This window comes from Schistocerca gregaria, chromosome 8 (genome assembly GCF_023897955.1).
Source record: "Schistocerca gregaria isolate iqSchGreg1 chromosome 8, iqSchGreg1.2, whole genome shotgun sequence".
NCBI lineage: Eukaryota > Metazoa > Arthropoda > Insecta > Orthoptera > Acrididae > Schistocerca > Schistocerca gregaria.
In genome coordinates, this window is record NC_064927.1 from 259,599,028 (window position 1) to 259,613,752 (window position 14,725).

A 14,725-nucleotide genomic window follows, 5' to 3' on the forward strand; every position below is an offset into this window, starting at 1 on the left:
GCGAATCGATTACATGCGGCAACATCGCACCGACCGCTGAATCACAGCTGCATGCCGCTCCGTCTAAAAAGTGGCAACAGCGCGGCTATCGCACTCGATTCGTAATGAGGCCTTGCCCGCCTTTTCTTGCTAAAGCGTTGAATAAAAATTTTCTGTTTAGGGTGTGAAATACATTAACTGTCGGTGGAAACACAGGACACATCGCGTTTCTCAAACTTGCAGCATTCTATTCTTAATTTTTGTGGCCATAGTATCTGTAGCTGCTGTATGAATTCTTCTTAACGCTTCGAATTACTTATACTGAGCGAGGTGATGCACTGGACTCGTTTTCGGGAGGGCACTGGTTCAAATCCAGATTTAGGTTTTCCGTTACTCCCCTACATAGTTTTCAGGGGTATATCCTTGTGGTTCTTATGAGTACACGACCGACTTCTTTCCTCAATCCGTCGTCAACGGGACATGAAACCTTACTGTTTTGGAATCATTCACAATATTCTCCATTTTTCTGGGAGAATTTTGTTGCAGATCCGTAGTTGACGATAATTCTGGAAATAACTTTCCACAGAATATTTTATTTCTTTATTTGCTCGCAACTAGCTTCAGTGCAGAAGAGCTCACGCTCGTTGGTGCCAGTCTTAGTTTTCACTGTACTAGCCTGGCACACGGATGGGTAAAATCATGTTTAACGCGTCTTGACACAAATTAGTAAAGTGTAGCAGTGGAAAATTTATTTCATGAGAAAGAGAAAGAAAGAATTGGATATCTCTCTACTAAATTCGTTGTCACAGATACACATATTTTACACTTAGATTCTTTTTAATAACAATTAAAAAAACAGCTTGTTAACCACTGAAGTGTGTTGATGTACTTGAGGTATTTACGTAATTTACTCCTAGAAAGAGTGCAAGCAGATGAGATGAGACCTTAAGAAAATGGACCCCTTCAGTGTGTTAAACGAACTGTTTTTGATATTCAAATGAACTACAGAGATTGAATAATTTTCTGGCTACTGGTAATTTTTCAGTTTCAAAAAACATAAACGTGTACGGTGGCAAAATACGCATCTAATTATTGCATAGACACGTACAGTATTAATGAAATGTTTCTAGAATTGCGACCGTACCATACACAAAAATACGTAGCACTTCCTGTAAATTTCACAGCTACTTCGCACAAATGCATCACTCGTGACTCGTGTTCGGCTTTCATGTGGTGATGATTCTGCGTGCAGTGACTCAATATTGGGTTTTCCATTCAGTGGACGTGTCATAGCTAACGAAAACCGTCCAGTTTCATTGTAGCCAATTTACGAAACTGCAAATGAAAAAGAATACTCCAGATCCTACATACATTGAAAGGTAAACAAACGCAGAAATTTAACAGCATTTTGAGCCCGACAGGTGGTTAAACGGATGCTGTAGGTCGTTACCGACTACCTTGTACCTAGTGCTGTGAGAAAAGTTGCACGGGACAATGGGGGCCATTATATGACGTTCAGAGATATACGGAACAACCTTTTTTTTTGCTATCCCAGCTCAAGATGATTATGGGATGCTATAGTTTGGTACTTATTTTCTGACGGCACCTATCGAAACGAATCAAGTGGTTCAAACGGATCTGAGCACTATGGGACTTAACATCTGTGGTCATCAGTCCCATAGAACTTAGAACTACTTAAATCTATCTAATCTAAGGACATCACACACATCCAAGCCCGAGGCAGGATTCGAACCTGCGACCATAGCGGTCATGCGGTTCCACTCTGTAGCACCTAGAATCGCACGGCCACAGCGGCCGGCGAGACGAATCCAATCATGTGTAACAATACGGTCTTTGAAGGTCACAAAGGTGGCATGAACGTCCATTAACAGAAGGTGTTCGAAGTGATGACCATTGGTGTCAATGCAGTGCTGCAATCTTCTTATCATGGATTGTATTCCTGATCGCTTCGGCACTTATCGAAGGACATTCTCTGACGATTCTCTCTCGTATATCGTGCAAATAGTAAATATTCGCCGAATACGCCGTATCCATCTAACGTACCACTGACATGTAAACACCATTCGACGGTGGTTTCGCAATACAATACTAACAGGAACGGTAAGACTAGTATCGTCGAATCAAGCGCATGTGAATGATGTATTCCTTCAAAGAACAAGTCGATATGCTTCTCATTTATGGAGAATGCCAACAAAATTCGTTGAGAGCGAGAGACTTATACGCTGAAAGGTATCCTAACCTACTCACCCTATACGTCGTACATTTAAATATGTGTATGATAAATTGAGAACAACTAGATCTTTAACGGATCGCAAACACATCCGGCAAAGGAAAGTTACCAACGACGAAACGGGAATTGGTTCTATCTCCACTGTGGTTCGAGATCCTTACGTTATTCCCGTCAAATCGCAAAGGAATCTGGCATGAGCCAGAGTAGTGTTGTTCGTGCTCTGCATCGCCATAAATATCGTCCTTACCATATCAGTCTCCACCACGAATTAACTGGTACGGATTGTATGCGTCGCGCTGAACTTCAGATTCAGCAGGATGACACATTTATTAATTTGATTGTATTTACTGACGAGGCTACATTCACGAACCATGGAAATGCTAATTTGCATAACATGCATTATTGAGCAACTGAAAATCCACGTTGGCTGCGGAAGTTGCACACCAAAAACTGTGGTCGGTGAATGTATGTTGTGGGATGCTGGAGGACAGAATTATTCATCGAAGTAAATCTTAACAGTAGGAAGTACACCACATTCCTGCAAGAAACATTACGTCTGTTATTGCAAGAAATACCATTAGGAACAAGGAACAGAATGTGGTATCAACGCGATGGATGTCCGGCACATTTTTCGCTGATGGCTAGAAATGAATAGTAGACAATCCCCAAACAGATGGATTGGACGCGGAGGAGATGTGCCGTGGACGGCTGGTTCGCAGACTTGACTCCTCTGGATTTTTTTCTTGTGGGGATTCATAAAAGACATTGTTTATAAAGACGTTCCAACTACACATGAAGATATGCGAGAGAGAATTGTCAGAGCATATGCTTCGATAAGTGCCGATATGATAAGGAATACCACTCAATCCATGATAAGAAGATTGTAGCACTGCACTGATACTAATGATCATAACTTCAAGCACCTTCTGTAAATGGATTAAAAAAACAGTTAACCTTCATATCTCCGATGCGACCCCACCTAGCAACAAAAATCCAACGTCATATTATGGCCCCCGCTGTCCCATGCAACTTTTGTCCCCAAAACTTTTCAGCTCCTATCATACGTTCGGAGTTATTTTTGGTGGCAATAATAAGTGACTCACCCTGTGTATAAGCGATAACGGCGATTTTTACTTGCAGCTAGGTTTCTTGTCATTTTCATTGACACTTTGAAAACAAAATTTAATGCCCAACAATTTTCCTCGTATAAAAGTTTGCATCAAATTGGCCAAATCTCAGTTTTGGCGAAAAGTGAGTTTTGGCAAATTGCGAAAAAGAACCATTTTCTGACGTAACTCTGCTATGGCGAAACTTGTTCCAAAAGCATATTTTTGATCCTCGTTTTGGAGGAATGCGAAAAAAAGAGAAAAATCGAAAATTTGTGTTTTCTTTTTTCGTCATGGCTAAAGCTTCACTTATAAATTAGGCAAGCTAAGATTATTCATATCAGAGGCCTACTTGAGTAATTAAAACAGTTTTCAGAGTTTCACAAATTTTTGGAAGCGAGAACTCTGATTTTCTTGGCCTATTATGCCTGTGCACTGAACTTCCACTACAAAATTAGCAATCTATTTTGCTGATCCTAAATGTATTAAATTTTAGATGCAACTACACTTTCAGTACTACAATAGCTTCTCTCTACTCGAATAGGGAGGATGTGGAGATGTTTAAATCAATCTATACAATTGCAATATAAGGGTAGAAAAAGACACGGGTAAAGAAAGCGCATCACAGCATATAAAGCAGGAATAGCAAACACCACTACCCCCAATTAGTGTAATGAATCAACCACTGCATCTCCCTAGAAAGTAATACCTTGTATTTTGAAAATCTACCAACATTAATGACAACTGATACTAAATAATCCACCTAACAATATTCCGTTCAGAATAATAAAGTTATTCACCAGGTCAAAAAACTGTAACCATACTTACTTCGGGAGGCACTACACTTACTAACAAGGAATTCTTTCACTGTGACAAGAATTTTTCTTTTTTACTCATCAACTGAAGAATTTACTCGTGATAAATGTTAGCAGAAGGGTGTCGTCTGCACACGCTACGTGGAATGTGCTTCCACCCCTGTTGGAGCCCCACAGATATCGACCCGGCTGCAGTTTATCGCATCTGTCGCAAACAGAGAGGAAACAAACGGTCGGTATACTCCGACTGATTCTCCGCGAACCCTGACGGGTGTTATAAAATCATTTGCGATATACTGTAAAAACTGTGTTCCTAATTTTACTGTTTCTTTGAGGGGCAGTCAAATGAAAAAGTGGCAGATGGGAAAAAGTATGTAAACTGTATTATTTCAAACGTATTTACCCCAATTTGAGACAACTTGTCAGTGACTTCATGGAAAATTTTTTGCGGTTGCCTACGGATCCATGGTTGTATCCAGGCGTGCATTTATTCGTCCGAACAAGTCGACAACCACTTCTCCAAAAATATGGAAATCGCATCGGAAGAGATGGACTTCATCGAGAATGTGTAATGGTTTCCATCAAAACTTCTGCTCCATACTCGAAAGAATCTTGACAACATGTGGGCGGGCGCATACCTCCACACACAGGAATCTCTCCCCGTGCGATTTCATTCTTCATGACCGCCGTCTTGCTCCGAATGAAGAGATGTGCGCCAGGGTACAACCATGGTGGTGCCGTAAGCAATAGCAAACATTCTTCCATAAATGCACTGGCCAGTGCCGGCCAGTGTGGCCGAGCGGTTCTGGGCGTTACAGTCTCAAACCGCGGGACCGCTAAGGTCGCAGGTTCGAATCCTGCCACGGGCATGTACGTGTGTGATGTCCTTAGGTTGGTTAGGTTTAAGTAGTTCTAAGTTCTAGGGTCTGATGACCTTATAAGTTAAGTCCCATAGTGCTCAGAGCCATCTGAACCATTTGCACTGACCAGCCTGTCTCAGAGTGGGATTAATGTACTGACAGACACAGCGATTACGCTTGAAATAATAAACAGTTTACTTACTTTTCTCCATCTGTCGTTTTCATTTAACTGTGCCTGGTACATAACCATCCACAAAAAAGGAACACACGTCAAATTATTACCGCCTACTTAACCGAAGAATAAACATTTCCACTTGAGATTAAAATACTATATTGAGATATCTGTAATTACTTTAGCCATTATGCTGTCAGACAAGAAACGAAATTTTCAAGTCACCCTTCCGTTTTTATTAAATTCGTTTATCTCCTACGCCAAACCAGTGCGTACATACTACGACCAAGAGCGGTAACGCCACTTCTTTTCTTTTTGCGAAATGCTGTTGATGCCTGAATAAAACAAGATGCTGTCTCGCAGATGGTAAAGTGCCTCCTAATCGTCTGAATTGTAGCAATTACACACGATTTTTGTCCTTCTCTGTCTATATTTTAAAAACTCACTGCCGTTGTTCGTTTTTTGCAGATTTGTGCGGTTGTGGACACGAAATAACTCCCAGTTCGGAAAGCCATGTTAAAATAGGATTGCTTTAAATTCACCTCACATATCTTAACAGCTGGCCAACTGTCAATCGAAGGGCGGAATGTGTTGGTGAAAATATACATCTGAAATACGCAAACCGTTTGTGGCTCTAGAACAAGAAAACTGTCTAACAAAGACTAGCATGGGTTAAGGGTTCCATGTTCAGATGACTACAATGTTTTTAAGGATACACCAGGATCTCTGACTCCGCAAGGATTAGGGAAAACAACGATGACAGCCTTGTGCATAGTACCTATGCCCTATCCGTGTAGAGTGTTTAAAGGAGAAAACGAAAATAACGGTAACCCGGTGCATGTATTGACAACCTGTCCTCCCTTATATACAGCCGTTTATTTGATGAGTCATCTCACCGTGTACCAGTGTATCTTTACATGAAGGTTATAAACATCCGATATGCTGTGGATTCCTTTCTATCAATAGTAATGTTGCATGGCAAATACAGTAATGATGGAATACGGAAATGGCAAGTCGCCATGAAATGCCTATACAGTATACTGATAATGCAAAATCCGATAAGCAGTTGGATATGGAATATTCGCAATTGACTGGAAATCCTAAAGAGGGGCGGCTAGAGGTGATGACGAAAAATCTGTTTTGAGCCCACTTACGTCTACGTCTATACTCTGAAAGCCACCGTGAGGTGTATGGCAGAGGGTAATTCCCATTGTACCAGTTATTAGGGTTTCTTCCCTTTCCATTCACGTACGGAGTGTGGGAAGAATGACTGAACGCCTCTGTGCGTGCTGTAATTATTCTAATCTTTATCGTCACAATACCTATGTGTAGGAGGTTGTTATATATTTCATGTGTCATCATTTAAGGCCGGTTCTTGAAACTTTGTTGGTAGATTTTCTCGGAATAGTATACATATATCTTTAAGAGGGCCAGTTCAGTTTCTTACCAACATATGCACAATATGAGAAGCGAAGACCTGAAGCATCGACATGGTTTTCACAAAGCTGTAATAAAGCCATTCTATAGAATTTCGTTGCATAAAAGTTAACATGGTTTTGATGGTATGGTATGGTAGGTACAGTGAGATGGCTTAGCGTTCATAATTTAAATTTACACATATCCTCTTCGGTTTAGACTCTTCTGTGTAAAGTAGAAGAAAAGTACCGACCATGGCTTACGATTATTTTGACTTTAAAATCTGTGCTTGGGTAGGTTATTCAGTATGACACTACTTTTTACTGATAACGATTACAAAATGAGATGACTGCAAATTGATCAGATTGCCGGAAGGCAGACTAGCAGAAAATGCCTTGCTTGTTTTCCGAAAATACTGCTACTCCCTCCTTTTGTTACACGCTTTTTAAAGCGTATCTAAAACGAGTCCTAGTATAAGTTGAGTAACCAACAAAACTTTCGTTGATAGCTTGCCTGTTTAATTTAAGTGAATGAAAAGTCTTGTTAGACAAGGAAATTTGGAATTTAAAGGCACGTTGGCGTCGTTACCACCGGAAACGGAGCATTAGCTGTAAATAACTGTGATTTAGAGGAACCAATAGCTGAAAAGGGATTCGAACCCAACGGCTCCGGAGTACGAACCTTAGCATTGCACATCTTCGGTTGGTCATTCTCTATAGAAGTACTATAACTTCGCAGTACACTTTCGCATCACAGTTACATCGAAAACGAAGACCTAAGAGATAGTGTCATCAGTGACGTTTCGACTGATTACAGCTTGTTACATTGGATTCTAAACTAAATGATTACAAAACAGAATTACATCTTTCTCGTAACGTTCTTTGAAGGTACCGTTAAAAAAAGATAATGAAATACATTGAGAGACCCAGACTGCGAGGATCAAATTTGGAACATTTTGACCCGCATACACTATCGATTCTAAAGCTATGCTGGCCACTTAGCTGTGAGCTCTGCAGAGATGACTTTACCTCTCATCCGCATTGATCATGGAACAGACAATTATGACGAAGTACCATGCCTTTTCCTCAGCAATTACTAGTATTAACTTGATCAGTACAGTCAATAGGAACAGCATAAAATTCCTACTAGACTAGGCAGGCCTCTCTTCACTGATGGGTGCCGTCAATTTCCTCTGCTCTGCACCTGTGATAAGCCTGATAAAATCTGGCGCTATCTAGATAAAATCTAACACTGCACGGTTTCAGGAATGTGGAACCAGTCGGGAAAAAAAGGGGGGGCTGCTGTGGTCATTGTATGGTGAGAGAACAGCGCTGAGCAGTCGATCTTAGCATTTTTTAAAAGAGCCATCCATATGATTTACAAATACGAAAGGAAGCTAACCTTAGGTTATCCTGTCGGGCGTTTAAAGCGAACCCTTTTAAAATACTAATCCACTGTCTCCTACTGCGTCACATTGATCAGTAAAACTATTATATTTTTTGTAAGGAACTAAGAAAATTTTGAAATTTTGTATTAAGGAATGCCTGAGACTACAATAAACACTGCCGAGTATCTTACAATCGCTGTTTCCCTATTAGTGGTGATACGGTGAAACTTGAAACGCTAACTGGCATAATTTTTAACAAAGCAAAGATCTTGGCGAGGTACCAATGAAAGCTACAATCGCATTGTGACACACAGTCAAAATTTTATAACGCACATGTATCAACCGCGACGGGCAACTCGGATTGCTTATATTAGGTTTTGCACCTTAAATCCCTGCTCCGAATATTAAAAGATTCGAACTTCCGTGTATAAAACGTCCTATCTCCCGACCTATGAGCCTTGCCATACTATAATTTTACAAGTACATCCAGTGGTATATGTGGATCCTGTCTCCAAAGTGTGTTTTGCGTAGTGTTAGTAATTACGACGTAACAAATTAAAACATTATCCTTGAAACTGCAGTTTTCCTACATGAACAGCGAAAATGTAGTAAGCGACTACCTTCTTTCCTCTCATTATTTTGCAGGGGTGTCAGCGAAAAATAGGTTCGTAAAGGTTTGAAATTATTTGTAAAGTTCATTCGAAGTAGCTAAGTGCTCTAATTGTCAAACTCTGCATGAATGTAGTTTCGGTTATCTATGCGCCATGAGAGACGCTGTTTCAGGACACACACATACATACACAGTTTCTAACTGTTATTATGTTAAATCTATATACGATTACAGCTCTTAATAAGTGGGCTCTGACAGCATTTTAAAGTTTTAAATTCGATCAATAACTGTATAAAATATAGAAAATCAATTGCTTATTGCCTCCGGAAGCCATTAGATACATACACGCAACTGGGACCGTGTCCCGTGTTAGCTGTTAGTAATACACATAACGGTTACTCTCCTGGAAAAGTTATAGTGGTAGAAATACAGGGAAGGAAGTAAAAATAGTGTTTCAGGTACTGTCGACGACATTACGAAATGGAATACAAAAAAAATGGGACTAAGACAAGAATGGGGTGCGAAACGTAAAGAGTGTTTTTGAAAGGAAACATCCTAGTATTAGCCTCAATTTGCGCAAACCACGGAAACACTAATTTCGATACTCACAAGGGATTGATCCTCCTCATCAGAGTCCAATCTCTTAACCACAGTATTGTGTAACAGCTTTACTCGGGGACTTGCAGTCCACTCGTATTTTGAGTAAACTTCCCCAGTGCTTGGAGAAGATTACGCACATCCTCCTCCCATACGCCGACTGCTCAAGATTATCACATGAACTGGGTTCGAATTTCTATCTGGCTCAAAATTTCAGTTGGCCCAACACATGAATACTCAGATGGTCAAAAAGTTTCCGATGGGTAAGTGCAGTGGCGAGGCGCTACACTCATAGTTCAAGAAGATATCGCTCTCTCGATTCAAGAAATCACATAAAAAGAGTTAGCATCTAGCTATACGAACGGCACTTCTACAACCGACGAAACCTCGCTTTCTTACTACACTGTATTGTTAAGTCACCGGACAAGAAGAAACAAATGCATCTTTCGCAGTCTAAAAACACCTCTCTGTCAGAAGAGAGTTTTCTTCTTATAGGAAACGCGCAGAAATGTATGGAGCTAGATTCTGACTTGAGAAGAGCTTGAAGAGCAGTCAATCTAAGATCTAGTACCATCAGTTTTCTATTTTCTTTTTCTAAGACAACGCCCCACCACACCGTTGTGAAACAGCGTTCAAAGTAATTGAGCTCCCCTCCTACAGCCCCGATGTCGCATGCATCTGATGTGGCTTCGCTGGACCGAACTCGAGCAGGCACAATCATGATAAATGCCAGATGCCAATTAAAAGAGGGGGTATTCAATAAGTGATTGCGATGTATTAACAACTGTACTGAATCGAGCGTAGCACTGTTTTGAGAAGAAAACGATAGCCTACCCTAGAACGACTTACGTTTTAAAACGTAAATCAATTATGGATGTGGAACATTGCGACTGATTAATAAACGTTTCCACAAATTACTGTGGCCAGTCACCTTTTGTCTTATTCAAATCTTACTGTCCATTACGAGTTTCGAATCGCCTTATGATTCATCATCAGATGGTACATGTTAACAGCACGTTTGCAGCATTGTGGATTGTCGTGCAGAGTTAGTAGGAGCTGTTGGTTTGATACTACTAATTCTACACGATCCCCATAATGCTAAAAACATGCAACGAATATGTACCACCGAATGATGAATGGCACGGCGATTCGAAACAAATAATGGAAAATAAATACTGAATAATAAAACAAAAGGCATCTGGTTGCAGTAATTTGTAGAAACGTTGACTCATATTTTGCTCCGTCCGACTGCCGATAACAGGAGAATAACATGTGGTTTTCGGTGTCCTCCTAGCGGTAATACTAGAATGATACCTGTTGCGAGGGTGCCTAAACTGATAGCTGCTGCTCTGTACAAAAATTTATACATGGTTTAAACACCACGAAAATGCTGAATATTAAGAAATCTGGAAGGCTGAAACGCTCTCGAAAATTTCACTACTCAATCTTCAATTAACACCCATATGAAAGATACTAAGCAGCATTCTAAGCTGCAGCACATAAATTAAGTCATGGCAGTATTAATGTTTGGGCCTAAGGGTGCAAGGGGGCAGTTAATAACAGAAGGAGCAGATAGACGGAAGACTGAAGTAAGCTTACGATTTAACCTCAAGGTTATCATAGACAGAGCACAAAGTCAGATTGCAGAATGAAATCTGCCGTGTCCTTTCCAGTGGAACAACACGCATATCTGCCTCCGCATCTGCTTTAATTGAGTAAGAGGAGCTACCTCGCTCTGTGGCACCTGTGACAAAACCAGGGCAACAGGACCACGTGGACGGCAGGCGGCACGTTTAGCTTCGCTTCAGCTTACGTAACAAAGAACGGAGGAGACCAACTCGCAAGGTCATTCCACTACCGCTGTTATCGCTGGACTGTCTTCCTCGTTCGTACGCTGACGGTTGTATGAATCGCGAGAAGACAACTAAATACCTTTGTGTATTCGCAAGTGCAAGTGTTATTCTATCTGCCTCATCACAAATAATTATGATATAAACAAATACGGTCACTGCTGGTCTTCTGAGTGATTACTTTACACGGAACTGGAGAGAGGGGGGGGGGGGGGCGGGGGTAGAATTGCTGTTAGTTCGATGCCAGACCCGGGTGGCTCACGAAGAACATTTCATTTCATGATCTGCGTACATAAACAGAACCACGCTCAAATTTAATTGTAATTGAAGGAAGTTGAAAGGGCAACGTACGAAGTGCAGGAGAACAAAGTTTAGGTGTAACATCGCTATACGCTATTTATGCTGAACAAGAATGAAATAGGTAATTGATTGTGGCCTTGTTTAAGAAACCATTCTTCATTTTAGTCAACTGGTTTAAGTAGAACACCGAAAAACTAAGTCAGGATGACAGAGTTGGAATAAAAGTCCAGTATTCGAAGTTTTCCGCCATCTCGGGATCAGTAAACTATTAGTACATGAAAAGATGGGCGTAGCTACCGCTCCATCTAATTACACAGTGATTTAGTAAGAGGGAAAAACATATATGAAAAAAAACAACGATAAACGTCAACCCTAACGCTTTCCCTTGGCTTTCCACCGCTACCCAATACTGTCAGATTTTGATAGGATTTCAAAGTGTTGCAAAGATGGGCGACTTGTTTTAAATGTAGAGAAACGTAATCGGAATTACACAGAAAACTAGTGTCGTATGACTACAATATCAACTCATTAAATACTTGGGTATGACAATTTGTAGGTATTTTAAATGGAGCGATTAAAGAACTCGGGCCTCCAAAGGAGCTTGCTTACAAAAACATATGTGCGACCCATCGCAGAATGTCGCACAATTATCCCTAGGAAGACTACTTACAAACTTTCTAGAGCCTATTTTAAGTGATTAATATACCACAACCCCCTATGCATCGCTCCCACGTGGATCGCGAGGGCAAGATTAGGCAATTACAGCGCACTCAACGTGTCTGAGCAATCGTTCTCCAAACGTGAATGAAACGGGAAGCAGCTCTAATAAATGGTACAATTGGAAGTACTCTCTGCCATGCACTTCACAGTGATTTGTAGGGTATGGAGACACTATACACTCTGAAATGAGAAGCGGCTTTAAAAGTAGTATTTTACTACTACAGCTACTTTATTACTATTCTGACGTAGCATTGCTGCTTCGTAAATAGATGGTTGCGTATTAGATACTTGTCTCGGGTCTGGGCGTAGGCACTGGTTTTAATTGACTTTAAAACAGAGAACGGGGAACTGACAGTGATAAATAAAGTAGCCTGCGCCACACAACAAATGGTACTTTTGAGTATAAATGTAGATCTACTGTGTGTCCTTAACGTTAGAACGCAACTGTTACACTACGTAGTATTCAAACTTAAGTTGTTGAACCAATTCTCCGTTTTTACGCGATTTATTCGTATGTATTGATAGGAATAGTGTTACTATGTAGAGTGGGGGTAAGTTCTTATGGGACCAAGACGAATGTAGAGTGGTTGGTTGATTTGGAAGAGGGGACCAAACAGTGAGGTCATCGATCCCATCGGATTAAGGAAGCGTGGGGAAGGAAATCTGCCGTGCTCTTTCAAATGAACCATTCCGCCATTCGCCTGAAGCGATTTAGGGAAATCACGGAAAGCCTAAATCAGACGCGGGTTTGAACCGTCGTCCTCCCGAGTGTGCTGACCATTGTGGCGCGCCGCTCGGTACGATGTTGAGTGGTAACTTAGTTAACAAGGTATAAAAATAATGGATGGAATTCCCTTGTCAGACCACACAATGAATTAACAAAGAATCTATGGAAGGTGGAGTTTGTGTGTTGTAATGCACTTACTTACTTACTTACTTACTTACTTACTTACTACATCCTAAAAGAACGAAAGAGTGAGGAAAGAAGGGAGGGTAAGGGGTTGATGGAGGGAGGGAGGGAGGGAGGGAGGGAGGGAGGGAGGGATAGATAGATAGATAGATAGAGAGAGAGAGAGAGAGAGAGAGAGAGAGAGAGAGAGAGAGAGAGAGAGAGAGAGAGAGAGAGAGAGAGAACTGATGATAGATAGTTGAATGATGGGACGGCTGGTTGGATGCAGTGGGTACGGTAAGCAGTGTGGAACACTTGAAGTATTAGGTCATTTGCAAGCTGTTCACGAGAGCTTACAAAAAGCTCGCTTCTGGCTTTATACCCATCCAGCACGCGAATAAACACAGCGGCGAGCATTGATCGGTTCCTGGAAAGCCGAAAGAGCAGACTGAATGCCGGGAAAGCGAACTCACGACAGGAGATTTGTCGGACAAAAATGCCGATTGTGCGATGTACGCAGTTACCAATAACGTAGCAAACTGGAGGACACCAAACGAAATGGTTGATGACTCACCCCTTTCGCAATAAAGGGAAAGCGAGGCATGGAATGACTAAGGGGCACCACAACCATATCTGAGTCATCAGTGGACACAAAACATATCGTCGCAACTATTTTTCTATTGGGATCAGCAAACAGGAAATTCATTGAAACTTCCTGCTGTATTAAAACTGTATGCCGGACAGGGACTCGAACAAGGGACTTTTGCATTTCGAGGGAAAGTGCTCTACCGACTGAGATACTCAAGCACGACTCACGATCCTCTCTCATAGTTGTATTTCCGCCAGTATCTCATCTCCTACCTTGCGAAAATTCTCAAAATGGCTCTGAGCACTATGGGACTCAACTGCTGTGGTCATCAGTCCCCTAGAACTTAGAACTACTTAAACCTAACTAATCTAAGGACGTCACACACATCCATGCCCGAGGCAGGGTTCGAACCTGCGACCGTAGCAGTCGCACAGTTCCGGACTGCGCGCCTAGAACCGCGAGACCACCGCGGCCGGCGAAAATTCTCAAATGCGACAGTCTACATCTCATTAACTTGAATGGAAAAGTACTTTAAACTTCCGAGACAGATTCATGTGACTACAAATCTTTATTTTTGATTAAACCATTGACCTGTTTCGGGAAGCGAGTAAAAATGCCTTTAACTGTATAGAACGTATACGCGGATCTTATCAAATCATTGTGGTATGACCGTTTACGTATTTTAGCATTTCAACAGTCCATGTTTGCTGATTTCAAAAAACTTGTATGACACCGACAGAAATAAGGTGCTTACCGTAACACTTTGCGAAAGTGTGGAAACCACTAACTTTCCCAACATGAGAATACAACTGCTGTCTCACAAAACTGTTACAGTCTTTTTCGCTACACAAAATACAAGCCTCAAGCATGAAGATTTCCTGTTTATAAGATCACATACGCTACAAGATCAAAGAACAGGAGACTTGCCCAATATCGTTATATCTTGTGGAAGGAGTAAAAAACAAAAGCTAGTTCTATTAACCGGCCTAGCTCCTTCGTCTTAGTGATTTCGAACCGACCAAAGAGTCGTAGTAGCCATTCGTCTGTCTAGCTTAGGAAAGAATATGGATCATATTCTCAAGTCTTTTTCGAAATTTTGGTTTCCTCTTTCACTTTCGCCAGGGTAGTGCCTTCGAAAAGGAAATTTTGCCCGCTCTATAAGGGCGTCGTCGCCATGGGACTTT

The 14,725-nt window shown here is 41.2% G+C and overlaps 1 protein-coding gene across 3 annotated transcripts in view; it reads right to left on the reverse strand.

Moving 5' to 3' along the window:
• LOC126284080 (uncharacterized) overlaps window positions 1-14,725 on the reverse strand; it is an 86,707-nt gene that overhangs the window by 62,814 nt on the left and 9,168 nt on the right. Inside the window, exon 1 of one of the 3 annotated variants that reach the window (XM_049982711.1) lies at window positions 7,628-7,759. The exons of the other annotated variants lie outside the window; for them this stretch is intronic. Within the exon in view, the coding sequence (XP_049838668.1) occupies window positions 7,628-7,734 (107 nt within the window). The 5' untranslated portion in view covers window positions 7,735-7,759. Of the gene's footprint in view, window positions 1-7,627; window positions 7,760-14,725 lie in introns of those variants that run through there. 3 annotated transcript variants of the gene reach the window in all.